At 40.9% G+C, this 23,271-nt stretch overlaps 1 protein-coding gene and 1 long non-coding RNA gene across 3 annotated transcripts in view; one reads left to right on the top strand and one right to left on the bottom strand.

The window, feature by feature from the left end:
• Nucleotides 1-9,230, top strand: part of LOC136760423 (uncharacterized) — a 32,630-nt gene extending 23,400 nt beyond the window's left edge. The window contains exons 2-5 of one of the 2 annotated variants that reach the window (XR_010820202.1): nt 5,649-5,711; nt 5,971-6,166; nt 8,610-8,755; nt 9,095-9,230. This is a non-coding gene — a long non-coding RNA (uncharacterized LOC136760423). Of the gene's footprint in view, nt 1-5,648; nt 5,712-5,970; nt 6,167-8,606; nt 8,756-9,094 lie in introns of both variants that reach the window. The other variant, XR_010820203.1, reaches the window with a different exon arrangement.
• Nucleotides 1,412-22,327, bottom strand: trpn1 (transient receptor potential cation channel, subfamily N, member 1). Its single transcript, XM_066715817.1, has 28 exons — nt 21,967-22,327; nt 21,105-21,206; nt 17,805-17,900; nt 16,352-16,465; nt 16,093-16,197; nt 15,075-15,173; nt 14,719-14,820; nt 14,467-14,568; nt 13,975-14,073; nt 13,420-13,620; nt 13,099-13,200; nt 12,650-12,748; nt 12,400-12,528; nt 12,007-12,135; nt 11,491-11,607; nt 11,033-11,131; nt 10,670-10,870; nt 10,137-10,235; nt 9,605-9,811; nt 8,593-8,694; nt 8,071-8,169; nt 7,493-7,639; nt 7,232-7,339; nt 6,549-6,746; nt 5,923-6,129; nt 3,859-5,218; nt 3,212-3,358; nt 1,412-2,647 (listed from the first exon to the last, which is right to left on the bottom strand). The coding sequence occupies exons 1-28, from the start codon at nt 22,105-22,107 to the stop codon at nt 2,433-2,435; spliced, it is 4,926 nt and encodes a 1,641-aa protein (XP_066571914.1). The 5' UTR covers nt 22,108-22,327; the 3' UTR covers nt 1,412-2,432.
• Between the last annotated feature and the right edge of the window lie 944 nt (nt 22,328-23,271).

Raw genomic sequence — 23,271 nt, 5'->3', positions numbered from 1 at the left:
CAGCAGAATTTAATGCAAGTTGCCCTCGAAGACGTTTGTAGAATCAGTGAAACGGAAGTTTAGTCTAAAAGGTAATTAAGACAGCTACAAGGGACTATGCCAGGGATGGCGCTGTATTTCACTTAACTGTCATAGCAAAGCCAATTGTAATTTATTCACAGAAGAAGAAAAAAATGTATGCGAAATTCATAATTAATTAAATTGGACACTTTTTTGGCAAATCTCATGTACTCCATCCCTGGGTCTTAAATTGAAAAGGTTTGGGAATACAGAACTAATATCATATTATGTTGTGAAGGCTGAGAGAATAGGATAATTCAAAATACGGCTTCATAAGGTCACTAAATCGATAAGCAGATTGCCTCATTGCATTTGTAACCTTTTCAACATTTCCAACTTCTAAATTCTATATTCTGATATCTCAGTTCTCTGGATTTCTGTATAGGTCACATTTCGAAACTGCTGCATTAGGCCTTTATCAAATAAATCTTTAGGTAATGCCACTTTTATTGCTACTTGGCAAATCTATGCAGCAAAAAATAATTAAATGCATTAAATGTGAAAACTATGCTGTCAGTTTTAAAAGCTGTAAATGTAAATGAACATATTCTGAGGCATTTCATGCTTGGAAACATTATTCACTGTTAGAAATATGCAGAAAGCAGCTATTGCTGTGGCCTATAAAGGTCTTAAAAGTGGATATTGCATATGTTGGCAAAAGTAGATTTTTATTTTGTTTTTAATGAGTCTTAGTTTTGCAAGTTTTCAGCAATAGCACTAGGGTTATATTTGTTCAACCAACATAGTCTTATCATGCTTTTTGTAACAGAAAAAGTCACATAGAGGCTACTGTCTGACAGAATTATTGTGCTGTTTAAAGATTAAATATAATGGAATAAATGTTGGGCATTTGCGCTATTACTACATTGTATAATAGTAATAGCAATGTAATAGAGTATCATTACATTTTATTACACAGGAAAGGTCACCTGTGCCTTTACTCTTTAGATTTTACTTAATGTAAAATGTAAGTATTCCCTATTTCTTCCATTTAGATTTAAATAACTATTTATATTTCCTGAATTTTACTTGAAGAAATGTGCTGTATTTTATGGACAAGTGTAAGCTAATAATTTCTTAACTAGAGCACCATATGCTTTCTGGGTGTTTTGTATAGGGTTTGTGCATATCAAGAGTGGAAAATTGAAAGGTGATGACATATATAAGGCAAACCACAGCTTCTTGCTGGTAGCAAGTTGCACAGGGCAGAAGGTTTTGTACTGAGAACACACCACAAAGACCTCTAATCTTACCAAGGTATCAGCAGCCATTCAAAAGTGAAGTTAAATTGAAGCTCAGAGAAATACACAAATAAAAATGCATGCATTAAATATACAATTACTTTTTTTATTATTAAGAAGGATAATGCACTTTATTACTACAAAATGTACATCATTCAGCTTTGCACTTCTAAACAAACACAATGTGAGGCCAAATGGCGTATGTTTACAAAATGAAGATGTAAGTAATGAGATGTCATTCTTCAGGGTTGGAGGTGGTCACATGACCTGTCATGATGACTCAAATGTCTGTATTATTGAGAAAAGTGCTCAAAAGGCATAAAAAAATTGTCTGTGGTCATAATGGCAGCTAAGTCACAGACATATTTAACAAACACAGTACAGGTGGGAAGGAGAATGAGCAGGGATAATAAATATCCTAATGCACAGCTCAGCAAAACAAACTTAAACAGAAGATAAGTCATGTGACCTGATTCAACAGACCACATCTCGAGCACCGTGTAGAACCGATCGAATGATTACATTGGCATCCCTTAGAGCAAATAAGCTACATCGACTAAAGGAAGTAAAGTGGGAACAGAAAATACAATATATAAGCGAATGCTACATATCTTGTCCTGTTAGAGAAATGTGTATAGCATAGTGAGTCAGTGAGTGACAGTGTTCTAAATAATACAGGGTAAAGAATATTCAGAATTATCTTCAGATTTAAGTGTTAAATACATACATAACCAACACTACATAACCAAACCCCCCCTTCGATTTGACATCCACTATTTGATGTACAGGAAACTTATCAGCACCCTTGAGTTTCCTGTTGATGCTTTGCAAAGGTTACACTAATATACATTATCAGCTTCTTAATCAGCATTGAAGAGCTGTGGAAATGAGCTTGCAACACTGGTAGGCAGTACAGTGGCTTTCCTCTTCTATTTCGTTTTGTGCCATTACTAAAAATCACAGGACGTACTGACAGCCTCAGACTGGGTCTCGTAAGGTGTTGGCAAGAAGGTTTGTCCTGACAGGAAGGCCTAATTTTGGACTTCCAAGTATGCTTATATCATACAGATTGCAGGGCTGTCTGCATGAAAGGCAGAGATGAGAGATAACATAACACTGAAACATTAAGCATCATTCTGGTCGTGAGATGCAATCTGAAATATTTGTGTCGGTGGAAATTTTTAAACGCACCACAGTGGGTTTCATATTGGGAGAGGATTCTTTCTCCAGCAGTGTTCCATCAGTTTGACCTTTCAGGGCCAGGTATCGAAGAGCCACCACCTGCCAGTCAGTCACTTCATCTATGTGCACAAGCCCACTCTGTCTGGAGGGCAGGATAAAGCCGCCTACAAAACAAACAGCAGCACTGTCAGATTTCTGTCACAGGAGTGTTGAATGCCAAACAAACTATGTATGTAAAAAGGCCCTGTTCTATGCACCAAAGGTGTGGGGCATACTCCAAACAAGGTATAATGTATATATATTATTCAAGCACTCAGGTTCATGTTAAATAAAGTATCTAAAAAAAACATTAATCTAGAAAAACATCCTGTGTTCTTTTTTTATTTTGTTCAAAAGATGTAAAGAAAATTATATAACCACAGTAAGTGTAGGGAATTCATCCCTGATATTAATTCTAGGAACTCACTAACCACCCAGGTTTGCACCTTTTACGTTTGTACAGAAAACAGAAAGCAGACAAGTGGTGCACATGTATTAATTCCCAGAGCCAATTTCGCTCCCAGAACAGGGGGGTGTTTTTAATGGAATGTAAAGCAGTTTTAAAATAACAGGATAGATGTTTGATAGATAGACTTTGGATGGTCCCCTGTGCTGGAGTTTGGAAACACTGCACTAGACAACAGTGCGATGTCAAACACACAGATAGTGACGATGAAGGGTGTACGTGCCCTCTGGGGAGATCTGGCTCCTCTTGTTGGTTCTCATCCAGCCGACAGATGTGTGAGCCAGCAGGTCCAGGGAGCGGGTGTCTGAGATGGCTTCCAGGTCCTCCTCATTTGTCATCAGCTCTCTGCCTTCAGACGAGCAGATCTTTCCTGAGCAACACAGGGCTTTAAAACCACCACAAACAAACTAGATAGTATATGAGTGACTGTTACACTTTCTGAGAAAGCAGATTTGCATGGGCTCCTGTCAAAACATTTATTTTATTGCAACAACAAAGAACGAGAAAGATTTATAAGGTGATGTCTTGGACATAAAAGGTATGAAATGCAAATTCCTATCGTGAATCATGCTAATTAGATTTGAGGTTGGGTACAAATGTAAACATTGAATATCCCAAAATAAATTAACTTATTTAAAGTAAGGCTGAAGACTTGAACTAAGCTCAGTTCAGGAACGTTTTGGATTGATTTTGTGGTATATATAGATTACAACACAGGGAAACCCAAAGGAAGTCCTGGTTTTTACACAATTTTCACACACCGTACTTTCTCAGTAACTTCCTGCTTTTTCTCAGCTATGCATTGATATTTGATTGTGAAACTGTTGCTAAGGACTTTACACAAAAAGAAAGAGGAAAATATACAGATACCTCCGTGTTTGCAGAGCATCTTGATGTAGAAAAAGAGGTTGGTGAAGAGGTTGAAAGGGGATGGCGTGCCAGATTTCCGATTCATGTCCCGGATTAGGACTGCCCTGCCGAACTTCCACTCGGTATCAGACTGTGCCTGGATGCGCTGATATGTGTCGCTCATCATGGCGATCAGCAGATTGACCAGCACGATCACTGTCACCACCAAGTAGATTCCAAACACAAAGTGTGTGATGACACCCGTGAAAGCGGGCGACCGATGGAGGGATGGCATTGAGTCGGGATCTATCAGCCCAAAGAGGGCGAAGAACAGCTTGATAGATATCTCCAAGGGGGTTTGTATCTTTGTGCCATTGACATCTGCAGTTCCATTGCCCGACGAGAAATCCACTGGGTAGACTGGCTGGTAGACCGCGCAGAGATTCATGGTGAATGCAGTGTGGAAGAGAACCAGGATGACTGCAAACCTGGCAAGGTCTTTAATGAGGTCCCTGATGATTATAGCCCAGGGACCAAACAGGTGGTGAAAGGTCAGGAACTCCAGGAACTGCACAAAACTGAGTGTCATGGCTACAGCTAAGAAGATGTTGCGGGCAAAAAGACAGTGAAAATGGTCTGGGGAGTGGAAGGCAAAAGCCAGCAAGTGACAGAAGAAAGCCACAGCCGAGAATCCCAGGACTAGGACTCGGATCCATGCGAGACCGGCCCGCTCGCCTGGGTGCGTCAGCTCAGACACCAGCATCCCTGAAAGCCAGGCGAGAAGGAGCCACTCGTTCCAGCCAGGCAGCAGATTGCCCAGATAGATGGGGTTGACCGGGGGGTAGACGATGGTGAGAATGAAGAGCACCAGCAGGAAGATGTGGGACACCAGGTGGCTCATGAACTTCATGATGGGGATCTTGTTGAACTTGTGCTTCAGTGGCAGGGAGAAGAGCAACCAGAGAGGTGGACAGACCAGGAGGCAGAAGAACAGGAGGACTATCTTCCAGGATGCCCACTTAAGACTCCCGTACCACACCTCTGTAAGGTATTTCTGCACAGCGGGGTGGGCCACCACGTCCTTCTGCTGGCCCTCAATCAGGCAGTCTAGCATGGTTGTGTTGCGCTGATCCAGTGCCCGCAGGATGTAGCCGGCGCTCTTGCCCCCCGATGCGACAGTGAGGAGCTCTGTGGCCATGCCCTCGCAGTATTTGGCTGCATTCAGGAGCTCCATGGAGCGCTCCTTCTCCTTCAGCGCAGTCAGGCCAAAGGCGCGCGAGAGTTTGACTGCTGTGTCCAGAGGTGCAGGGGAGTGCAGCACAAAGTCCTCGATCACAGTGTTGTTATTCAACTTGCTGCACACCATTAGGTCAAAAATAAACTGAAAAAAACCAACATGGAATAAAACAAAAAGTGTCAGCGTAAATGTATGTAATATTTCCACTGATTCCACAAATGGTGCCCTGAAACTAAGGTGATATTGACATTCTATAATATCCTCTAATGTTCCTTTCTAAATGGTGTTAAACATTTGGTGTGACTATTGGTCACATAATGATTAAAGTTACTGTGATGGCAATATGTCCCTGTATCAGCATATTGTCGCTTTATTAATTTACACTGCCATCTTGTGGTGCAAAGTCGTAGGTCAATTTAGCAAAAACTACTGGGCATGGGCTATAATTAATTCTGAACAGTGCAGTGCTGAATCGCTTAGATCACATTTAAGCTGTATTCAACATTTTCTTCTGATGTACAATACTTCCGTGGGGAAGAAAAATCTGGTGATTCATGCTTTTTCTGCTCAATAGGATGTTATAACACGACACTTCTGACGCATCGAGAGAGATAAAATGCTTGTTTGACATTATTTGGTAAGTTTTCAATTTTACATAACTTGCTTATATGATGGATTTGATCTGGAAGAGTGGTCTGTATCTTACCTAAGCACTATAACAACACAGAAACATAATTTCAGAACTACTAAGACCTGTCCTTTAAAATGGAAGTTCAGTTTTGCTTTACTTATCAGCTCAGCCCTGCTTTGTGTCTGTGTGCATTGAGAAATAGAGAAACATGGCCTGCCTTCCTGTCCTCCACCAGTTTGAGGGTGTTGTTGTTTCTCCGGAGCAGGAAGCTGACGGTGTCCTGGTGGTTCTCCTCAGCGGCGTACTGAATGGGCGTCCTGCCCTCCTTACACTCCAGCCGGGCCGAGGCTCCGCTCTCCACCAGGAAGCGCACCATCTCCAGGGAACCAGACTTTGCTGCATAGTGCAGGGGCGTCCAGCCGTTCTTAGGGTGGGAAGAAAAACAAGTATCAATGGAATTTGTGAGTTTTGCTTCACTTACCTCATATAAACCTGCTTACTCCTAGCTATTGTTCTTTGATTTCTTCCCCCAGGGCCACCTAAAATAAAGCTTCACAATTCTATTTTTGATATGTCTGTGAAGCCATGTTTCCTGAAAGAAATTGGGGTCAGTGCATGTTCTAAGACAATGAAAAAGAAGGTACCTCATCTCCTCTTGTACTAGATTACAAAAGAAATGGTAAATCCTGTGAATCACGACTACATATTTACCACTACCAGCAGCACAACCAGTGTCATTAAAGATAAAGCCTGAACAAAAGAGTCCATGCTGCAGTTTCCAAGCAAGGCAGAATGAAACATCACCCAGTGCCTTCTCCCTCTCAATGCTGGTGTTACTCGCACCTTGTCTGTGTCATTGATCTCAGCCCCCTGGCCCAGCAGCACCCTGACCATGTCGATGTGACCACTGGCAGCCGCCAGGTGGAGGCAGGTGCGGCCCCGCTTGTCCTTCAGGTGCAGGTGGGAGGTGGACTTGCTGAGCAGGAGCCCCACCACTGCTGTGTGGCCATTTTGAGCAGCCAGGTGCAGAGGAGTCGAGCCCTGCGGAGGGAGAGCACAGTGAGGAGAGACACTCACTGGCAAACACCAACACACACTAATGACATCCATGTCTATTCCCAAACATGCCTCTTCTAAATGTTCCCTCGACAGATCAACACTGAATTTGGCAGTGAACCTGTAGATAAGTATGTCTGATTGCTGCAACAGGTGCATTTTCACCTACACATACCAGTCAACTGCGATTTAAACACCCTTCTTCTGGAGGCAAACATATTATTCCTAATTTTTCATTGTACTTGTCAAACATAATAATAGGTGCCTCCAGACATAATATATATTTTCATATAGTCACTACACCCTCCTAACATTTGGAATAATACATTTTGGAGCTTGCTTCGTCCATGTCAAACACCCCTGTTTCAGCAGTGCATTATGACATTGTACCATTAAAAGCCCTTTACTCTCTAGTGAGTGCTGAGATAAGTAACCTGTGCTCCCTGAATCCAACCCACTGAGTGACTTGCCTGTAGGCTGGTCTCTGCGTCGGCCTGCACTCCGGGGTAGTTGAGCAGAAGCCGTACCAGGCCTTCATGACCAGACTGTGCGGCGAGGTGGAGGGGGGTAAACCCTGACTGAGGGAGGGAGACAGTTCAGAGAACAGCCTGAACAGGACGTCACAAAAAAAGGAATGATATTGATAATGATGATAATACTAATGATTATAATAAAAGGGAGCTGAGATGTGTCATTCAACCAGGGGCAGGGTGTATATTTAGGTCTGAAACCTCGGCAGGCCGCTCTCGGCTGGGCAGTCCCTCGGTGGCGCTCCGGGGGGCTTCACTGCACATCGTGGCGGGCACCTTAGTGAGAATCTCACGCACAAAGTCCACCTGGCCAAAGGAAGCCGCCACATGGAGTGCAGTCAGGCCTGTCTACAAGGGGGAACAGGAAAAAAAGACAGTTAACTACCTAAAAAAGGACACAGTTTTAAGCTACCCATTTATGTAGACAATGAGTAATTGTGATACACTATCATGCTACTCAGATATTATTTTATTGACCTATAATGATGTAATTTAAGATCACTCCACATTCACCTCAGAATTATGTTGTGATGTGTTAAACTGATGAATTATGGAACTACTATCACTAGAAATATAGAGAGACATGGTTCAGAACCTTTTATTGCTGTTCAAAAATCAGTGTTGATACAATGTAAATATATACAGATTCCACTGTAAAGTAAGATCAAGTCAAAATCAAACACAACTTCAACCAGACAGAATTCGTAACAAAACTAATCAAGTCATTGTTGAGTAGTCACTAATGAAAATGGATAAGTAGAGCAAAGATAAGTTGGGACCTTGGTGCTGGTAATTTTAAAGGAAATGCTGTCCTTCAACACATCCAGCACATGCGTGTGCCCATTCTTGGCAGCTAAATGAATAGAAGTCATTCCTTCCTACAGGAAAAGAACACATAAAGGTATTAAAGTGTTATGTGAAGAATACAGAGTGACACATACAGTATGCAAAATGTCATACATGGCAGAGCACAGAAAATATCAAATATAAATCTCAAACATCTTTCTGTATTCCTGCTATGGTACCAATGCTTTCTATATTTATACTCTATATTTTGTTTATCTCGCTACCTCGATTTTAAAGCCTTTATGGAGGTGTATTTACACAGAAAATATAGCCATAAATTATGTACTTGAAATTCAGACAGTACTCTCAGACTTGGGCTGGCACTGATACAGGAATACCTTATCACTCTGAAGAGCTAATTAAGCGATTGCATTAGTCTCTGTGAAGCCAGCCCAAAGTCAAATCTCTCAGTGCCTCGACCTGTTCTCACAGTATTATGAAGCAAGTTCACTCACTGCATTCTCCTCAGCAGCTGAAGCTCCGGCCTCCAGCAAAACCTTCACAACCTCCGTGTGACCTCCGGCAGCTGCCAAGTGCACTGGGCTCGAGCCATTCGTCTGGGAAGGAGCCAAACAAATACAGAATCCCAAAACATTCGGCTTCAAGGGCAACCCCAGTGTAAGGTTGGCTAAATCATAAAGCACTGCCAGTGCACAAGTACACTAAAAACATACACTCGGCTTTATTAAAGTATATCAAAGCACCAAAGTGTTTCCTTTCTGCTCTTCAGTTTGGTTATCTTATTTAATTAAATTGCAGTAAGAAAATAAATACTAACTGCAAGAGACTGACTTCTAAAAATCCATGAAACCATAATCTCCCCTCCATATTACACTAGGGGATATTATCCTGACCTTTTCACAGATGTTCTCCAAATGCATTTTTCTATGTTTCCACTTGCAAATTCCACAGATTCCCCTGAGATTTGAATTACTGTTCCTGCTTTTCCATTCACAGGGTGTCATTTTGGAAACCACGGGAGTTAAAGAAACACAACAGACTCCACTCCAATCAGAATGAGCAGAATACCCATTGTGTATTGATTTGAAACAATGTGTCCTAGTTGACCTAGTTGATTAAATTATGCACTAATTTTCCCACAATTCAGATTGTCTGCAGTCTCCTGTTCATTTGGCTTGTATTACAGTTTAAAAGCTTTCAATAATTCTGTAATGTGATAATAAACAGATAAGTGTCAGCTTATGGTTGGTAGTTATAGATGCAATATGTTACTTGATACCTCTCTTTCCCCCAAGTCTGAACAGCTACACTTTAAACCTCAATTTTGCAATCTCTTATCTTCATTCCTCCTCCAAATTGATTATACTTGATTTTCATAAAGAGATAAACTTGCTTAGAGGAAGCAAAACGTCAGCCTCATAACAGTCCAGACCTGAATGCTTGAGTTGGGAGCTTGGATCTTGACTTCACTGCACACAGACACATTGTCTCTTTACAGGAACTCACCTTGTTGTGCGCCGAGGTCATGCCACCCTTGCTGAATTTGAGCAGCTCCTTGATGACGGCCACGCTACCCTTGGAGGCGGCGATGTGGGCACAGGTGGCCCCTTCCACGTTGGCCAGGGTAGCCAGCTCAGGTCTGTGCTTCAGGAAGAGCTTCACGACCTCAGAGTGGTCGTTCTCTGCTGCGAGGTGCAGGGGGCTCTGTCCATGCTGCAGAGGAAAGGCCCTGTATCATCACAGAGACTAATGCACAGGGCACGCCTAGTCACCAAGAGCCTCAGAACATGACTTATTCGGAGTTACCGTATTTTGTCCCTTTAAGTATTTATGCCTGATAGAAGTGGTTTACAAAATTGTACACAATGTGACCAAAGTGGTTTAGCCAATTTACCTATTTACACGTATATCAGAATGGGTTCCTATGGGTTAAAACACAAAAACTGTGACAAGATCCCTCGATAAGTCAACCGTGGTTTGCATGTGTACTGATCATAAAAAAATCTATCCATCCTCATGGCTCACAGGTCATACTCACAATGTCTGTGGCATTGACATCAGCCTTCATGTTCAGCAAACTGTTGCACACGTCCAACTGCCCGTTGAGGGCTGCAAGGTGAAGAGGTGTCTGTTTACTCTAGAAGAGACAACACAACAATTCTGTCTTTTAAGCTGCAGACCAGATAAACTTTTATGAACACAGGGAAAGTGAGTTAAAAACTGCATATTTTACATATATGACTTAGTAGTATCTTTAAAACTGATTTACAGATGAGAGGTAAATTATATGTTGGTTACCGAAACCCATTGTGTGACCTGTAACACCTGAGGATATATATTTATTACACTCACAATGCATTGAATAATAATTTGAATATAATATTAAACATTTTACAGGAAAGTTCCACCCAACACTAAATACAGCCCAGAAACATTCACATAGCAGCAGATTTTAGTGTTCTCAAAAGGAGCCAATAAAATGAAATATAAAGCTGTAATGTGTCACCCAACTGAATAGTGAGAGATACATAAAAGAAGAACACAAATGAACAAGGCCTTGAGGAATCTTACCAAAGACAGGGCATCAATGCTGGCCATGTGTGTCTCCACCAGCAGCCTCACCAGCTTGTTGTACCCATTCTGTGCCCCTAAGTGGAGAGGCGTCATGCCCAGCTTGGTTTTGGCGTTGACAAAGGCTTTGTGTGACAGCAAGATATCCACAATCTCCTCATGACCATTCTCTGCTGCCAGGTGGAGGGCAGCCTTGCCATTCTAAACAAACCATTGTCAAGGGTCAAGGGTCAAGGGTCAAGTCAAACTGAGGTCAAGAACTTTGTGGGTATCTTATAGAGTTCCAGACAATGAAACTGAGTAATATGAAACTTGGAACATTGATTCATTGTAATGATATTAGAGTTAAAACTGATCTCTTACTTCATCAAAGACATCAACCCTAGCGTGGTTCTGCAGCAGGATCTTGACAATCTCGGTATGGCCTTGCTCTGCGGCCAGCAGCAAGGGGGACCAGCCATTCTATCCCAACACCCCAGGGACAAGTTACAACAAATACACACAAATAATAGCAAGTGTATTTCATTTTTATATTATGCAAAACACACCATATGAGCAGCAAGGTTTAACTATCTTTCACATAAATCGAGAAATAGTATTTAGAGTTTCACTGCCTATATAGTGCCATGACCACTTACTATTATTTATTTTTTGAGTTCCTCTTTCTGTATCAATATCAAAAACAACTGGTTAAGATTTCCCTCAGATCTCTTCATGGGTCTTTGGCCTGTCTTTCTTTTGATGATAAGTTTCTCTTCACTTCTGGAAAGGACAAACATGGCGTGTACAACATATGTGAGCAGAGAGGTGATATACCGTACCTTGCTGTGCTTGTTGATGGCTTGCTGCAGTCGGCTGGATTTGAAGTTCTGCAGCATCTCCAGGAGGACAGCTGTGTTGCCCACCCTGGCACAGTAGTGCAGGGGAGTCTCCCCACACTGCAACAATCCCAAAACACCAAACAAACCAAGTAGTCATACATTTCAATGATTTGTGTCCTGGAAATTATAGATACCGTTTTTATGTAACTCTTTCAATTCATATCTGCCCTCCTTCAAAGTGTTACAGTTGTTTGATTTGATCATTTTTTTTCAATATCACAGTTAACTTTGACATCTACCTCTATAGAGATAAACACTGCTGATAAATATTGGATTGGATTTTGCATGTGTGTGAAATAATTGCCTGCTTTTTAAGGTTGGTTTTAAGACAGCAAGACAGGCAGAAACTTTATTGATATAGCAGGTGTGACTCAAGGGACAGTTATACAGGAATTTGAGAAGAAAAAACAATCCTCTTTCCCACAGTACAGAACAGAGTCCCCCTCAGGGCATTACCACTTTGGTTGCGGCAGTGATGTCAGCTTCGTACTCCATGAGGATTTTGATGATGCGTGTGTCTTCCCCCTCACAGTGTGTCATTTCTTTCTTAATTTCAGCTGCCAGGTGCAAGGGTGTCTCTCCATCCTACAAACAGTTTTTTAATAGAACTAAATTAACTTTGCCTGAATATACTCACAGTGTAATGGCACTTCCCAACCACAGGATGGCACTTGCTCCTTGTAGTTTCCAGAAGATGGCAAAAAGTACTAGGTACGTAATTTACAATTGTCAGGTGAATCAGATTTGATCTAATCCAGGCCGTGGACAGACACTCACACGCACACACACACACACACACACACACACACACACACACACACACACACACCATCTCTCTGGCCACCTCACCTGGTTGTCCTGGCTGACACAGGTCACAGCTTCTCCGGGGCTCCTCTCACTGTCCAGATAGGTGAGTATCTCCTGAACAACATGAGCGTGGCAGTGGCGCACTGCAATATGCAAAGGGTTCTCCCCTGCCTGGAGACAGACAGACAGACAGGTATTTAATTCAGGAAATACTAGTTGTATTTGTCAAAACACAAAGTATGTGAGGTATTAATCACTACATGTTTTACATCACAGGAGTACATGTCACAACCTTAGACTTCCAGGTCAGGTCCCCTGCTTCCTCGATCAGAGCTTGCATCATCCTCAGGCTACCGTGGCGAGCTGCAATATGCATGGCCGTCTCCCCGTTCTACAGAAAAGACCGGCAGGGGTCAGAGCGCTGTCCTAGTCAGTAATGGCACAGGTTTAGCAGCTGGTCATCCAATCACGGAGGGAGGTACGTACTGATTTTCAATGTTTGATTGTCTCAAAACTCAAAATACCTTCAAGATTGTTTTTTCTTAGCAAATTAAAGCAAATTAAAAGCTGATTTCAAGACTTGCCTATGGAGGACATTTGTAAACTTATTTCCTTCACCAAGATTCATACAGCCCACCAAAGCCCTGTGCGTTGGTGAATTGAACTTTCTTGTCTTTACTTCTCTTTCTAATCCTACATATGTTTGGATTCCCCGAATGAACCTGAAATCCCAAACCGAACCTCCTGCTCGTCGTTGACATCCGCCCCGCTCTTCAGCAGCATCTCCGCCGCTTTCTCGCCCTCCTTCACCCTGGCAGCAATATGCAGAGGGGTCTCCCCGGCCTGGACACAGGGGCACAGCAATCAGAGCCACAGGGCCAAAGATTGTACATGCATGATTGATCACATACCACATAAAAATATGGCTTATATTCAAACAGACTGTATTTTTTGTCTGTATTATATGTCTTGTTCTTTGTCCTTATATGAAGCAGGTGGAACAATGATATGTGTATTAAAAAACATCAATTTTAATAACCTGAGCAAATATACAAAACAAACCTTCCCTCCTTTCAGCTGGACCTGTGCCCCGAAGCCCAGCAGGGTCTGCACCACCAGCGGCTTGCAGCTCTGCACGGCGATGTGGAGGGCAGTGTAACTGTCCTTGGTTGTGGCGTCCACGTGGGCCCCTTTCTGCAGCAGGGCCTTCACCACGGCAGTGTGGCCCCTCTTGGCAGCCGTATGGAGACACACTGCTCCGGTCTGGGAAAGCACAGCATAATGTGTCGGGTCAGTGAGTGGAACAGGAAAATTGTAAAATAGCAGTGAATCACAGGTGCCCACTTGAAAATGTTTGCTTCAATTTGGGGGAAGAGAGAAATAAATTCTTAAAATAAACACTAAGTCTTGAAATAAAACCCACGAGACCCAAATTCCTGTTGAAGATACGATGGAATTTTCTTCACATGTCAGGTTCTTAAATTATGCTTTCTCTATAACATCTAGATGTTCTTTGACACAAATGGGTCCTGAAAATGAGGTATGTAATAGTAATGATGATTATAACTCAGTATAATGCATCGGCGATATTAAATCCCTGTCTGTCGTATAGCTTACCTTGTTCGGCATGTGCAGAGGAACCCCTTTCTTCAGGAATGTCAGCGCAGTTTCTGGATGGCCACAGTGGGAGGCTATGTGCATCAGCGTACTGCCATCCTGCAAGAGAAACACTGGTTCCTGTGACTGAACAAAATGGGCTCAGGTTGAGTCAACGTTATGTGAATTCCAGTTTGTTAACAAGGTCGATTTTACTAGATTGAATTGTACCATGTATATATAGCCCTACTAAGCAGCTGCCCAGTGAGGCCGCTCAATACCATAGCAACATCCACCAACAGACCTGAACCTGCATGGCATTCGAATCAGTATAACAGATACTAAATTTGATATCTGAGACCATAATGAAGGAATGCTCTACTGATTTTGCATGTAAAGATCTGAATTCATACATACAATGACTTCAGATTAACCTGAAATCAGCTTGAACCAAAGACAACGTTACAAAAATATACTCAGGAGGCATTAACCTGAATTAGCCTGGTACTGTACCTTGGTCCGGGCCAAAACATTGGATCTGAATTTCTCTGTCAGTACTTCCACAACGTTGCTGTGGCCTCGTTCTGCTGCTATATGCAACGGAGATCTGTCCATCTGGGGAACGGCACACAAAGAGATATATTTATTATATAAAGAGTGTTTAAGACTATCTAAAGAATACTCGGTTAGCCACATTAAGCCACATTAAGTGTCTTTTAAGGTGTATTTTCCTTCCACATTTCTTTATTATACCCTCCTTCATACCTTGTCTACTATATTGGGGTTGGCTTTGCACTGGTAGAAATATTTCAGCATGGCCTCATCTCCTTCCCAGGCTGCTACATGAAGAGCAGTCTGCCCTTCATCCTGCATTAAGAAAATGGAAACATTTTCAAATTTAAACTGAAAAAAGGGTCCATGTTGTGTCTTAGTCAAAGGAGCTTATTGAACATTCATCATTCTGTGCACCGGTCTCTAGCATGTTCCTGAAGACTTGCATTCACACTTACATAAGATATATGGATCTCACAAACGTGTCCTTATTGTATCGGCATTTACTCTTTAGGCTAATACTTCTGTCCGGGGTGGGACATGCCAAGGATCCACCAATAAATGCTTACGTTTTGAAAATCTACACTGGCCCCGTATTCCATTAGCAGTTTGGCCATCTCCACGTCTTTCCTTCTGCAGCAAACATGGAGAGCAGCATCACCACTCCCCTGAAGACACATAAAACAGATAAATAGACTAATAAAATAGATGAGACAGCATACTTTTATGAGGGAAAAGAGTTTACCAAACACTAATCAAGACATCTCCATCCATTTGTGCAGAATGAGACTGTTAAAATGTAAACACAACAGGACACGGCAATCAATGATAACTTAGATAACTAAGAAGAATAAGGCAATGGCACAAAACACTGTTTTAAAGATAAGAATCACTGGACACAATATCAAGGGCTTTTTCACCTCTTAGGTTTCATACATATTGACCAAGAACAATGTGCTCATGGACTGTCTCAGTTAAATTCAGTTTCAGTTCCAATGTGTTTTTCCATTCACCACTTAAAGTACTGTATGATAATATCTGTACCTCCCAGCAATGATCATTATTACCCTTTATTTAAGAGGAGGCTAAATTAAGCTACACCTGGAGCTCACCTGCCCAGGTAAAGGAGACACAACTCAAATAGGCTCTGAAAGAAGGAAAGAGCTGTGAGTTACTTGGAAGCATAAAGTTGGGTACAGTCATGTTGAATGGAAGATATGTGGGACAACTCCAGTGACTGTGAAGTTAAACAGAACAGTTGACTGCTTTGTACAGCTGTACAACACAAACAAACACGCACTGATCAAAAGAAGCAGTAGTTGACAGACAATTCGATAGCTGTACTGTCAGCAACAGCACCATTTTAAATTGATCTGAACGTTGCTCTTTAATAGAGGAGCAAGCTCACAAATATTTGAAAGCATGAATTAGTGCCTCACCATGCGCTCTGATAACACGTTTTTGCGAAGGGTAAATTACTTAGCAGAATCACTGAAGCTATACAAAATGAGACACGTCTGCAGTGTAGAACAAAACTACCGTGGGAAGATAAAAGTAAGAAATTCAGAGGTGGTCCAAATTATTTACCTTCCTCTGAGCTCTGAGCTGGGCCTCTGTCATTGCTCCAAGGAATTCCTTGACAACTCCTATATTCCCAGCTTCTATTGCTAAAAACAGAGGAATGCAGCCTTCCTGCAGGAGACAGGGGTCCAAACAGTACAATTATAGCCCAATAAAACACAATATCCTCCATGCACTGTTCATATAATGCAAATCTTATAATGTAACTTTATCAGTACTTGTAGGTGTATGGGACCAAGTTGCTTGTACTACTCTTACTCATTACCTTGTCCTGTATCAGGCGAGCATCTTTGTGGGAAAACTTGAGTAATGTCTGTATAACGCTCTGGGCACCCGTGGGTCGAGATGCAGCATAGTGCAATGGCAGCTGGTCCTTTGGCTGGAAACGACAAGGTGGAAATGAGAAAGATGAAATGTTAAAGTCAGGTGGCTATGACAGGCAGTGGTGACACCAGTAAGCATCTCTGTTTTGCAATCAAAAACTGCGCTTGAAAAATGGACAACAAGCACAGCCAAAGACATTGATATCTAGCACGGAGATGCTCCAAAACTGTTGCAAAATAAGAGTCCAAACGTTCAGATACGCAGTTGTAGAAATTGTATCTCTATCGCACTTCCTGTAGGTTGCTGGGGAGGGGATGTTCTATTTGGTGGTACATTTCAAGTGGTGGTTCTTGTCTTGCAGATGCAAATAGGATTTACATTTTATTCAGGCCAAAATAGTGCTTTGGCACTGTACAGTGTATCTGAATGCACTCTTTATCTCTGGTTCATACAGTCAGCTCTAAGTGTGGGGTAACCTCTCCTTCAGCCCTTTCAGCAAGTCTGCAGGAAGCTGCCCTACTTGGAAGGCTTAAATGAGCGGATTTTCCCTCTGTGGCTTTTTTGAAGTCTATAGGCATCACTGTTTTTCCAAAGGGTATTGTCAACAGGCTTCCTAGGGGGTACAGCTCATTCTGTTGGAGATTTCTAAACATCTGTCTTCTTTCTTAGTCAAGGCTGACAAATGCCAGAATATCTGCCTACATTTGTGCATCTTCTTATACAACTATTGCTTCTACTGCAAAGTCCTATACAGAGTGTTCAGAATATTTATCTGTATTAACACATAACTAAAACCACAGAACCTTAAACACTCCCTCATAAATCAATGTATCTATCCTCCTTAGTAACCGAAACCATTCCACTGGATATATGAGTGCATCAAAGAAAAGAAGAAATCTCACCTATAAATGCATTTCTAAACCATTCATTACAGCTTAGACAGCTTTGTTAGAAAAATAAACATGTGGAAGGCACCAGGACTGAGAGGATAACTAGATGTGTATATCATTATCTTGGCTTGAATCTGCAGAGTCAACAACAGCAAATTGTTCTACATTATAGCTCTACATTTTGAGAGGCTGCACTGGAGCAATTTGCCCCTAGTATGTCAACCTGCATCCCTGTCTCTCAAACACCGCTGTCAGATTGCACGAACACTCAGAATGTCTCTTATAAAAACATTTAATAAGATTTAATTACTGCTGTACAATATGATTTCAAAAAATCAATTTACTTTGGTTAATGCAGGCAAGCAAATACTTCCTCACTGTAAACCTCTCATTAAAGATCTAGTATATACATATTTAAAAAAAAATAAGTTTGATGTCACTGTTACACTTTATAGAGGAAATCAATTTGCACAAAGCAAAAGGAAACACACGAGTAGCACCTACCCCTCCCAGCACGTTAGAGTCAGCTTTCTTCACCAGCAACTTCACAATTTCATCTCGGGAATGAGCTGCTGCCACATGCAGAACTGTCCTGCCATCCTAGACAATCAAACACAAGTTCTTAATATGACAGAGGGGTGGGGGGGGAGGGGGAGAATGAGAGGTAAAAGGCTACTGGAAGTGTTCTAGGTATTAGATTTGATCCCAAGCCAAGGTCAACAAAAGTCACAAGTACTAAAATTATGCTTGTTGTGGGAGGCTGGTAGACTGCCTACCAAGCTGAGAACTGGGAAGATCTTCATAGCAATAAACCACTAATGGTTTAATTTGGCAAGCACTGGGGTAGAGAGGGGATGGTGTGGGAACCATTTCGTTCTGACTGCAATAAAACTTTGTAAAGACCATCTAAGTTTCTTTCATCACTCCAGGGTTGAGAGAGTGATTGATGTAGTGGATGGCCTTTCTTGTGCATAGAGATGCGGAAAATGGGGAAAACAACCAGAAGTTTCAGCCACAGAATCAAACGTTCAGTCTTTCTGCTTTGAGATATCAATTATCGTAATGTAAAATACAAATAACTTCCTGCTGTGTCATGTACTGCCTTAGGAACATTGAGGAGGAACACAATAGGGTAAACAAAAGTAAACTTAGGCTTTTGTTAAGGTTGGGGTTGCTTTTCGTCCTGAGGAAACTGAATGTATCGAGCATTTTACCACCCCTGACTATAACATCTACCCCTTTAGAAATGGAAAGCTGAATGCTCCTTACTAAACAGAATGCAACGCTACAATATTAATTAAATCAGAAAATCCAGAGAGACGGATTCAGCACACAAACCATACAGTGTGATTTGCTTTCAAATTGCACTTTAGATTCCAATTGCTTTTGGTGGCTTAATTCCTTCTTCAGTTAATAAAGACAGGCCCAGGAACGTTATGAGGAAACTTAGTGAAACTGTCAGACCTTGACAAAAGTTGCTGAACTATCAAGTATATGAATAATTATATTACATGTTCAGAGCTTCCTCTTCAGTTGTCTGCTTTCACAGGCTTTGCCAGAGTCCTGAATGCATTCTTTGTAAGTGACCAAGTGGAAAACCTATCAGGCTCCTGAGTAAAACCGAGATATCTGCAACTTCCTTCTGTTAGACTGCGAATACGTACCAGGAGGAGCTGTGCAATCTGGGAACATTTACAATGGACTTCAGCTTCCAAAGCTATTATACCTTGAGCAGTAAATTAAATGTTATAGTATACTTTGTTTTTATTAGAAAAGTACATGAAATTAAACGACCATTTTCATGTGCAAGATTAAAAGTTCCTGTTACAATCAGAGCAGATTTGTTAAGATATTTGCATTATTGTTTATTGCTCATTCTCATGATCTGCCATCCATAAAGGATTTACCAAGGCCTTCAATTAATAAAATCCCTTAAGTACAGTTCTTAAGTGCAGATATTGTATTTTTTGAATATCTAGAACAAAAAGTGTGTCTCACAGAATACATGGCAAAATGTGATAGTTGGAGAGCAAATAGTGTTGTTGTTTTTTAAAAATACATTGTTACTAGGGATTAAGCAATATCCCGGTTATTGTTGTTTTGTTATACTTACAAATTCAATTTGTATTATTCTGAAGACATTTGCTTTCTATATTATAATAGAGAAGACAGAAAGGCACTGTGTCCATCCCAGACCAGCCTTCCTGGGAGGCTAATCAAACATGACCTTTTGGAACTTTGTCAAAATTTAACACCGCTTCTTACTCCTCACCCAATGCTTATTAATAGTTTTTACACCAGTTCCTCAGAGTAATCCCTGGTTAAATTAGTTTTTAAAGGATACAGCGCATGTAATCCCAAACTATTTAACAAGTAATTACAATCCCAATCCCGAGGCAACAAAATGAAACACGCTGTTGCTCCTGTTAAAAGTGAAATTCACCGGTTGCACATTTCAAGAACTGTACAATCATATAATACCAATATCATACATTACTTTATTTGTGAGAAGAAAAATAAGAAGATGAACTAAAGCCAAGTGCAGCATTCAGTTTTTTTCTTTTTAATCACTGAGTTGCTGGCATTTACAAACAAGAAACCCATTCTGTCTTTATTACTTTGGAAATAAAAGAATCCCTCTTTCTTTCCCTGTAGTGGCTTGTGCAGCTGAGCAAAAAGTAGTCTAATCATGTCGGCACTCCTGGGGGTGGTCTAGCCAATGAAATAGACTAAGAGAAGTGACTGAAACAATAACCCGGCTGCCCGAGTCTGTTGTTCTTTCTCTGCGTCATTGTTGTCCCATGTAGCGCAGAGTTACTGTGTTAACAAAAACACTCAAGGCCTGTGGTTAAGAAAGTGAAAGAAAAAATAATACCTTTCAGAACAAAACACTTTATTTTTTCAAGGGATGAGTGGTCTTGTTTTGCATACAAATGTAATACATTCAATACTTTGTAGTATTCATTTCTATATCGGTATGCCTTTACTGTTGATTCTTTTTAAAATACCAAACTACAAAACATGAAAAAGTGAATCCATTCAGTCAGGCCCTTAATCACTTCCATAGTGTGTTTTTTTGCACTGTACACAATTTGATTTCCACCACTGTCCCATCTGGAGCACAATCTTGTGTATTTCAGGTGCATTTGCCAAAACTGGACAAACTCTGGTCAAGGCTATTGTTTTTACACATTATAATTTACACTTGTAGTCTGAAACTGAACTCTTCACCATGAATTCACAGCCAAAGCCATGCTGTGTTTGTGCAGACTCCTCATGCAACAGGGCAAGCACTTCACAAGTTTGGGAGAACTCATTGGCAGTATTTCTATTTAAAGGTCAGTATTATATCTAGGCTGCTTTATGTCTGTCTCTCCCCCCTCCCCTTTTTCTGCTGCTGACCTTTTCCTTGAGGAACATCAACCCCCGTGCCCCCACCTTCCTCACATAAACTTCAGCTTTGCATTCTTCTCACGTCCAGCACCGTAAAATGAAGAAGGATGAGCTTGTTGGAGTGTAGCAAGGTGCTTTCAAGCTCCTTCTAGGCATTGGTGTTTTGCATAATGTATTTTATTTATTTATGTAACTATGTTTTTTTTCAAAATCAAAAATGAACAATCTGAATAAAAACACACAACAATCCTGAAAACAATGACTGAAAACAAGGGAGGAAAGACTAAAAATATGACTTTTCGAAAATTCTCTTCCACCTGATAATTCAGTCTTTCTCACCAGATGGGTTTGTTGCAAGATCCATAAATCAATCAATTATGAATATTACTATTTACAAATCAATGACCTTACCTTTGTTTGATCAGTGAGGTTTGCTCCAAGCTCCAGCAGTCTGTCCACTATGGACAGCCGATTCTCCTTCACAGCAATCATCAGCGGGGTCAACCATGACTCCTGTGAGATCACCAGACATTTCAATGAGTGACATTTAGTTTATTAAAGGAAATAACTGACATACATTTTTGGAGGCAGGATTTGATGAAGGCTCTTTCTGAACGTCTTCAAGAAGTCTCAGACTCATTCATTGAACTTCAGAATGTCCAGTATATGATCCACACTCACATATCTCAAAATTCAGAGAACTTTATGCATTACATCAAGCACACTGCCTTATACCAATGTTTAAAATTGTACGATTTTAAGGTAGCAATGTATGCGATGAGTATTTCCTGTATTTATCTCTTTTGATGGGTTGTTTCTGTGCAATTTTCTTTTCTTCTTAATAACATTTTGTAATTATATGAATGAACTATTTCAAGGAATTCAGAATGTTGGTTTACAAACAACCACTGATTCTAACATATTTGTATTATTGCATATATTGTTTGCGACAGAATACAAGTTTTAAAACAAATTTCAGGCCACAAGATATATCTTTGCATTAAAAGTAGATTTTGTGTAAACTTGATTTCAACCGGGGCCTATAGATAGTGGCAGTTGTGTATCAGTTCTGCAGGCAACATTGATTGTGAAATGCTACAGTTGTCATTGCAGAAAATGTAACTTTATTACACTCTACATTGTGTCGGAATAAATAATATAACAAGAGCAAATCTATTCTCTGTTTACAGCATGTATAAAGCGTGGCGTTTCTGCTCCAAAAAGACACAGTTGTATCTGTTGACGAATGTCCTAATGGACTGTATTTCCTTACCTCCTCAGGCTGGGAGAGCTCTGGGTCTCCCTTGTCCAGCGCTTTGAGAGTCTGTTCCAGTGCGACCCACTCCCCCTTACTGGCCAACAGCAGGACTCGCTGAGCGCAACAGCCCGGGCTGACAGAGCAACTTTCGGACATGTTTAAACCCCCCGCAGGCACCTCCAGCTGTTTTCCATTTCAGTACGATTTCAAATGCAAAATACACAACTTGTTGAGCTATCCCTCCTCTGATCAAGCGGTGTGCTCAGTGGGAGCTGCAGATCTGCGCATCCCTTGTCCCTGAGCGCTTGGCTGGCCGCTGGCCTGTGCTGGGAGGGAGGCGCCGGCTCTGTGTCTGCGGCTCCACACTGGCGCTCAGACCCCCTCTGTCCAGCCGCTGGTTAAACTTTTCCAACTCCGCCTTTGTGTTCCTGTTACCTTGGATTCGGCAGCAGATTAGCCAAAAAGGCTTGTTTTCCAACAGTAAAGAGGGAAAGGCTTTTATTATCCCACCCCCATTCCCACTAATCCTGAAAAAGTTGTTTTTGTACACATATTATTATTGTTATTATTATTATTATTAACTACTACTACTACTACTACTAATAATAATAATAATAATACGTATGACTTTTATTATGTATTATTTTGTTTAAATGATGTAAAACATCCTCGTGAAATATTCTGTATGAAATTAAATTTAAATATTTAATCTTGTAATAGTTGTTGTCATCCAACATCGACTATTAGAAGAGGGTTTATTTATTTCATGTCATTTTGGTGTTCCCAGCTTCATTCTCAAATTACCACAACTATATATAGGCCTATATATGAGGGAATATGTAGGGAAACCCCCACTTTTGTTTTAACAAAGTGCCCTAATTAAAGGGCTGAAGTTTTCAACTTTATCACAGTGACATCTTCTGGATGTATACAAATGTCAGCCCCATCCTAAATATTAGAATGTATTGTATGTTGGGCCTATATTAAGTGAGTGACATCCAAGTCTATTAAAGGTGTACAGGCATTTTCAGAAGACTATAATTTAATTGTACTACAATATGTTATTAGTTATATCGTCATACCATATGTTAATGATTGTATTTCACTCTTATTGGTTAATGTTCTTTCCTTTAAATGTATTACATATCTAGGAAACTGTTTTGCCCTTTCTGTAAAAATATGATATACCATTATATAAACTATAAGTAGCATCTGCAATCTAGTTTACCCATTATCCTCAGCTCATCTGTGTATATTTACAGAAATGATATAGTAGTATCAGCAGCTAACTGTATATTACCAAGTAACTGTATATTACCA

This window comes from Amia ocellicauda, chromosome 10, assembly GCF_036373705.1.
Source record: "Amia ocellicauda isolate fAmiCal2 chromosome 10, fAmiCal2.hap1, whole genome shotgun sequence".
Taxonomy (NCBI): Eukaryota; Metazoa; Chordata; class Actinopteri; order Amiiformes; family Amiidae; genus Amia; species Amia ocellicauda.
The sequence above is the reverse complement of the archived record's forward strand: the minus strand, read 5'-3'. Positions and strand labels throughout refer to the sequence as shown.